Below are 7,133 nucleotides of genomic sequence, written 5' to 3'. Positions count from 1 at the left end.
CCGCTGCTTTACCCCACATACGCACGACCGGAAGCAGCGGAAGCGCTCGACTGTGGCGTAATAAAAGCTCTGCTGCTTCCAGCCGTGTGTCGCGCTCGTTTCGCTTCGACAGCTTTCAGCCTCACCCTGCTTCATTCTACTACGTTAATAAATCATTAACTCCTCCATGAACATGATTTCTGCCCGTGTCCCGTTGGATTGCATCGGCTGTGGAGATGAAGACCACAACTCCCATGATTCCACACTCAGTCACGGAGTCATCAAACTACGCCTTTGTCTCTTTGTTTATTTTGAATGCGCACCCTCTAGCGGCAAAAATTACATATTGTGCCTTTAAGTAAAAAATATAATGAATGTGCTCTGTATATCTGATCAAAATGTTCCTCTTTAGAGTTATTTTTCTAGTTGACTAAAAAGTGTATGGACATTGAATAGCTTTTCTGGTGTAAATTTAACATTATGTGACATTATTTACAAGCTGTTTTATAGAATTTGAAAACAATTTGTTATCAAAAGTGCATGGCGCTATCTATAAATAATATGTGACCCTGGAGCACAAAACCAGTCATAATCATCCATTTTTGGAAATTGAGATTGATCATGCATCTGAAATCTGAATAGATAATCTTTCTGTTGATGTATGGTTTGTTAGGATCGGACAATATTTAAAAATCTGGAATCTGAGGGTGCAAAAAAATCTAAATATTGAGAAAATCATCTTTAAAGTTGTTCAAATGAAGTTCTTAGCAATGCATATTACTAATCAAAAATAAGTTTTGATATATTTACGGTAGGAAGTTTACAAAATATCTTCATGGAACATGATCTTAACTTAATAGCCTAATGATTTTTGGCATAAAAGAGAAATGTATAATTGTGACCCATACAATGTATTGTTGGCTACTGCTACAAATATCCCCCAGCGACTTAACACTGCTTTTGTGCTGCAGAGCCACATATTTGGTGAAGTTTTATTAATGCATAAATGGAAAACAGCATCAATCTTGGAATTTAAGGATCGATATCAGTTCATTAAAAAATGTATTTGACCCTCTAACTCTAGCACTCTCTATTCTAATTCTATTTTATCTATTTGTTTTCTTTTTTATTAAAAAAACATGACCCTTTAAGACTTGCACTCTATTTGTTTTCTAACTGCTTGTTTTCTATTAAAAAAATGAACTCTTAACACTAGCTTTCTCTGTTCCTTTTCTATTCTATCTATCTGTTTTCTTTTTATCTATTATATAATTAACAAAAAAACTTTCTACATTGCTCTTTTGTTGATTTTGATTGCTTCTATTGTGCTCATTTGTAAGTCACTTTGGATGAAAGCATCCATTTAAATTGACTAAATGACTAAATGTAAAATGAAGATCTATTGGCAATTGATTAATCAATATCATCAGTCCATCCCTTACTTTATTTTCTGTCAGCCAGGAGATGTCTGCTGTCGTCGGCGTACACAGACCCTGCTGTTTGGGAGCAGAGACCGAGAGATGCACAGGACCTGGGTGAGACAGCGCTGCTCTGAAACCACATCCGTCTCTCCTTATTTAACATTCTGTCTGTTTTAAATGTGCCTGGATTTTCTTCTGCAGGTCAGCTGGCCTCTCTGATGGACAGAACGTATGCGAGGAAGTTTCCCGTCAGCTCTTTGGTCATCGCCAGGGTGAGAGATGATTTATGCATTTTAAGCATATGTGTCCCTGCAGCACAAAAGCAGTGTTAAGTCGCTGGGGGATATTTGTAGCAATAGCCAACAATACATTGTATGGGTCACAATTATACATTTCTCTTTTATGTCAAAAATCATTAGGATATTAAGTAAAGATCATGTTCCATGAAGATATTTTGTACATTTCCTACCGTAAATATATCAAAACTTAATGTTTGATTAGTAATATGCATTGCTAAGAACTTCATTTGAACAACTTTAAAGATGATTTTCTCAATATTCTGATTATTTTGCACCCTCAGATTCCAGATTTTCAAATATTGTCCTATCCTAACAAACCATACATCAATGCAAAGCATTAAAAAAAATTGACCCTTATGACTGGATATAGTACAATACATCCACACAAAGTACTCTGTTGCTTATGTATGCATGTGCATATGAGTTTAATATCCACTAGTCAACATTTGAAGTGGATCAAAACCATTAATCAAAGTTGTCCTAAAACCTGAAACCAAAATGCATTCTTGTCTTAGGATGTCATTATTGACATAATATTAGAATAATAATAAGAAGACTCAAACATTTTTATTTTGTGAATTCGTGACTTGTTCATGTAAAATGGGTATTAAGTTGTGTGACACTGTAAATAAAGTCAATGTTTTAACGTGTGCATTTTGTTTAGTTCGTAGATAATTTATCATCAAAAGAGGAAGTCGATCAAGCACAATATTACCTATTTAAGTAAGTATCACTACATAACTCTTTAAAAAGGTTACCGTTTGCGCAATACTGATTCAGTTAGTTGCATTTGTTCAATTGTGAAGTTGAAGTGTTGATCTCCTCAGGTTTCGTCACAGTCCAAACTGTTGGTATCTTCGGGACTGGACCATCCACAGCTGGATCCGACATTGTCTTAAATACGGAGCCAGAGATAAAGCCCTTTACACGCTGAAGAACAAGGTTTGGAAGATGTCAGATTATGCTTTCACTTTATACACTACCGGGCCGAAGTTTGGAATATTAATGTATTTTTGAAAGAAGTCTCTCCTGCTCAGCAAGGCTGCATTTATTTGCTCAAAAATGGGAAATATTATTAGAATGTAAAACAGTTGTTTTCTATGTGAATATGTGTTAAACTGTAATGTATTTCTGTGATGCGCAGCTGTATTTTCAGCATCATTCCTCCAGTCTTCAGTGTCACGTGATCTTCAGAAATCAGTATAATATGCTGATCTGCTGCTCGAGAAACATTTCTGATTATTATCAATGTTGAAAACAGTCGTGCCGCTCAATATTTTTGTGGAAACTGTGATGCATTTTATTTTTCAGGATTCACGGATGAATAGAAAGTTCAAAAGAACAGCATTTATTTAAAATAGAAATCTATTGTAACGTTATAAATGTCTTCACTGTCACTTTTTCAATGTAATGTGTGCTAAACGTGTATAAAATATTATTATTTTAGACTGTTTCTCCTGTGCATTTGTGCCTTTCTTATGAGGAAAATGAGGGAGTTTATCCCCTGCATTCCTTTTAGGCCATAAAACCAGTGATATCAGCATTGGTTACCATGGAACCAGAGGCCTGTTCTGCTTTTCTGAGGTGTTAGGTGCATTTCGGGGGAAGGGTCCATAGACCCTCGTAATTGGCCATTTGGTTAGGTGATGGGGAGTTCGATATTATTTGTTAAATATAACAAAAAGTTGTGTGTCTGATTGGTCCAAATGCTACACTTATTTGCCCAAACTTTTAAATGATTGTTTATCACATTGTTATAAGAAGAATCATGTGACACTGAAGACTGGAGTAATGATGCTGAAAATTCAGTTTTGATCACAGAAATAAATTACAATTTAACAGATATTCTCATAGAAAATAGTTATTTTAAATTCTAATAATATTTTATATTTTTACTGTACTTTTGATGAAATAAATGCAGCCTCTGTGAGCAGAAGAAACTTCTTGCAAAAACATTAAAATCGTAATTATTCTAAACTGTAAATGAGAGCGTCTGTTAATTCATAATCATTCTCGTATTGGGAAATTACATTAAATCGAAAATAAGACTTGTGGGTTTTGAAAACATTTATTTCTAGCCGTTTCAGGCCTCTTTATTTGACTGTAGGTTCAGTTTGGCATGTTTCCTGATGACTTCACCTTCAATCTTCTGATTGACTCCTTTATAAAAGACAAGGACTTTAGAGGTTTGTAATGCTGTTCATCAATCAGTGGCTGACTAGACATTTACATAAGACAAACACAATCATGAGAAGTCTCTAATCTGCCACGTGAATGCCCTGTCGTGTTCAATCCAGGAGCTTGTTCGGTGGTGGAGGAAGTGATGCTTCAGGAGTCGTTTGAGCGAATCTCCACACAGATTATGTCGCTTTATGCCCTCAGCAAATATCTGGCAACCAAACCTGAGCTCAGTGTAAGTAGATCAGTGTGTGGGGTCTGAAAACACCCGGATGTGCTGCTGAATCCAGTCAGTGTTGTAATAGTGACATGTTTGTGTTGTAAAGTTGCTTTGACACAATCTGTATTGTTAAAAGTCGAGGTCGACCGATAGTGGATTTTGCCGATACCGATAGCTAGGTTGGACCACACTTACCGATACCGATTAATTAACCGATAATTTTTAAAATGGATACTGAACAAAAACTAAAATAGTGCTTTATTAAAAAAACAGTACTGAACCATACTACTAGTAGTAGTAGTAGTAGTAGTAGTAATAATAATAATAATAATAATAGTAGGGATGTAACGATTCACTCAACTAACGATTTGATTCACGATTTTTTTTTTTACAAAATGAGATTTAAGACAAATTATAAATTAAATGTGTCCTTTTATTATTGCTTGGACAAAATGCTGCACATTTCTTAGTGAAATTGAAATATAACACTATAATAATATACTAATATAGCACTTGTATATTATTGTTCTTTTGTTTGGCTTCTGTTGTCCTCATTTGTAAGTCGCTTTGGATAAAAGTGTTTGCTAAATGACTAAATTTGAGCTTGTATAGTTTCGAAATTTGAAGCAAAAACAGAATGGTTTGACTTCAGTTTTGTGAAACTATGCATAAAAATATCTGCATGAAACCGAAACAGCAGACGAGCTGAACGAGACGCAGATGCACGCTCTGCCAGCAGGTGGCGCTTACAGCATTTCCTTGGTTTTGGCTGTAAACAAAGCAGCGCTGCACTTATGAACTTTAATATGCATTATACAGAGGCAAGATGAAAATAAAAAATACCATCTAAACTTTTCTAAAGACAGTAAGTTCCCCTCAGACATACATTCATATAAACTCCTAACCCTAAATGATTCGCGATTTGTTTAGCATCTCAACCGATTTGAATCGTCACGTATTTGAATCGATTTTCAACCGGCTCGCGGTTAACCGTTACATCCCTAAATAATAGTAATAGTAGATGTTGAAGTTAACACACTCTAACAAGGAACAATACTTACACAGCTTTCATTAATTTTAATGCTACAAATGGACTCTTATTTTAAAGTGTTGCCACTTAATTTCAACAGTCATGCTTAAAGATGCACATCTTTAAATATATACACAAAGGCCATAGCGTTAAAATTAAATACATATGGATATTGTATGTATACTCTCACGCTTTAACTGCTTCTATTCTTGAACACTTGATGATTATCTAATCAAAATAAAAGTCTAGGAAAACTCACCGGTATCACACACACTCCGGACGCGTCGCGTTCAACTCGAGCAGCGGTCTAAAACAGTTTATTTAATCACCAAACAGACACAAGTTTACTTCAAGAATGAACAATGAGGCATGGATGAGTTTGAAGTTCGGTGTTAAAAAAATGGAGCAAACGGAAAGAGAAAGCGCGACCTATATTATAGCTCTATAAATGAAGCACAGACTTTATTAGAGCCACAGAAAGACAAACGTTTCGCTGAAAATGCACAATACACAATTCATTATGTACATTAACAACGATTCGGGACCAATATAATGTATTTTAATGGAAAACTATGTGAATGGCGCTCTGTGGCGCGGCAGGATTTTAAAATCCGCGTCTGAATTTTGCCGATAACCGATAGTTCCAGCCATCAAATATCGGTGCCGATTAATCGGCAAAACCGATACATCGGTCGACCTCTAGTTAAAAGAGCTATTTTAATAAAGGTGACTAAATGTTCAGTGGCAGGAGGAGAGGAACGTGGGAGCGTCTCTGATGTTGGCTGGACTGAAGCAGGAGAACTCTGTCGGTTTCAGCGCTCGGCTTCTGGGATTGGCTTTTATTGGTGTGTATGCCTTAGTGATGGGAGAAATGAAGCTTTTCGAAACTTTGAATCAATTGAGCCAATTGCTTTGCTAAATGATTCACTGTTTCAAAGTGTGTGCTCAAATCACCACACGCTGGACAAAACAGTGTAAATGCAATGAAAACTCAGGCCAGACATGCATAAAAACACCTTTACAAACCAACTGGAAATGTTTTATCGATTGCAATTAACAAATCAAATGACTACTAAAATTACAAAAACACATAAAATTACTAAAACTAATGGAAAAAAATAGAAGGGAAGATGCAAATGAAAAATCTAAAATCTAAAAATAAAAACTGATTCAAAATGATGATATTAAAGCAATACGGGTTATTTTATTAATTGCCAGGGCTTGTTTTGTTTGTTTTATGGAAAGTTTGGTTAATCAGGCCAATATGAGACTATTATCTACAACTCTTCCTTTTTATCATTCAAATATGTAATTAAAAATCTCTACAAGTTTATAAAACTGAAAAATTAATAAAAATGTATTAAGTAAATTATTTAATTTTTTTTATAAAATTCCACCAAACAGTGTGGTTTTAGCATCAAGATATTGTTACCCTTTTTAGAAATATTAAAAAAAAAAATTTAATCTTTATATTTTTAGTTTTAAACTAAAGTTTTAGTAATTTTTTTTTGGGGGGGGGGCATTTTTCACATGTTTGTCTATACATTTTTTATTAATTTGTATAAATAAAAAAGTTTTAGTATTTTAGTGCATCAGGTTAAACTAAATTTAAAATGAGAAATGTTGGTTTTTATGTTAAAGGTGTCATGGACTGCCTCTGTTTTTTATTTTGTACTGTTCTCTGAGGTCCACTAATAATGTTATCAAGATTTTTACATCAAAAAACATTATAATTTAGAAGTAATAGGCTATTTTCTGTCCTGTTTTTGACCCCCTCATCAGAATGCTCTGTTTGAATAGGCGTGGAGGATTGTAGACTCGGAAGTAAACGCCCACTGCTGTGATTGGCTAATAGTTGTGTATGTTTGACAGCGTACATTCATTCCTCACAGATGGATGGAAAAATTAAGTGAACAAAGGACCGAGTTCGTACTAATGTGGTCTGGATCTTCATTAAAAATAAAGTTCATTCACTCTTTCCTAACGTTATGATCAGAAGGAAGGCA

At 34.8% G+C, this 7,133-nt stretch overlaps 1 protein-coding gene across 1 annotated transcript in view; it reads left to right on the top strand.

The window, feature by feature from the left end:
* mrps27 (mitochondrial ribosomal protein S27) overlaps positions 1-7,133 on the top strand; it is an 11,916-nt gene that overhangs the window by 1,435 nt on the left and 3,348 nt on the right. Inside the window, exons 2-8 of the mRNA XM_016255797.1 lie at positions 1,437-1,514; positions 1,602-1,672; positions 2,364-2,422; positions 2,527-2,641; positions 3,807-3,885; positions 3,997-4,112; positions 5,870-5,972. Of these exons, the coding sequence (XP_016111283.1) occupies positions 1,437-1,514; positions 1,602-1,672; positions 2,364-2,422; positions 2,527-2,641; positions 3,807-3,885; positions 3,997-4,112; positions 5,870-5,972 (621 nt within the window). The remainder of the gene's footprint in view (positions 1-1,436; positions 1,515-1,601; positions 1,673-2,363; positions 2,423-2,526; positions 2,642-3,806; positions 3,886-3,996; positions 4,113-5,869; positions 5,973-7,133) is intronic.

Source organism: Sinocyclocheilus grahami, unplaced genomic scaffold (assembly GCF_001515645.1).
Source record: "Sinocyclocheilus grahami isolate Dianchi unplaced genomic scaffold, SAMN03320097.WGS_v1.1 scaffold1369.1, whole genome shotgun sequence".
In the NCBI taxonomy this organism is placed as follows: domain Eukaryota; kingdom Metazoa; phylum Chordata; class Actinopteri; order Cypriniformes; family Cyprinidae; genus Sinocyclocheilus; species Sinocyclocheilus grahami.
This window is presented reverse-complemented; position numbering and strand designations above follow the sequence as displayed.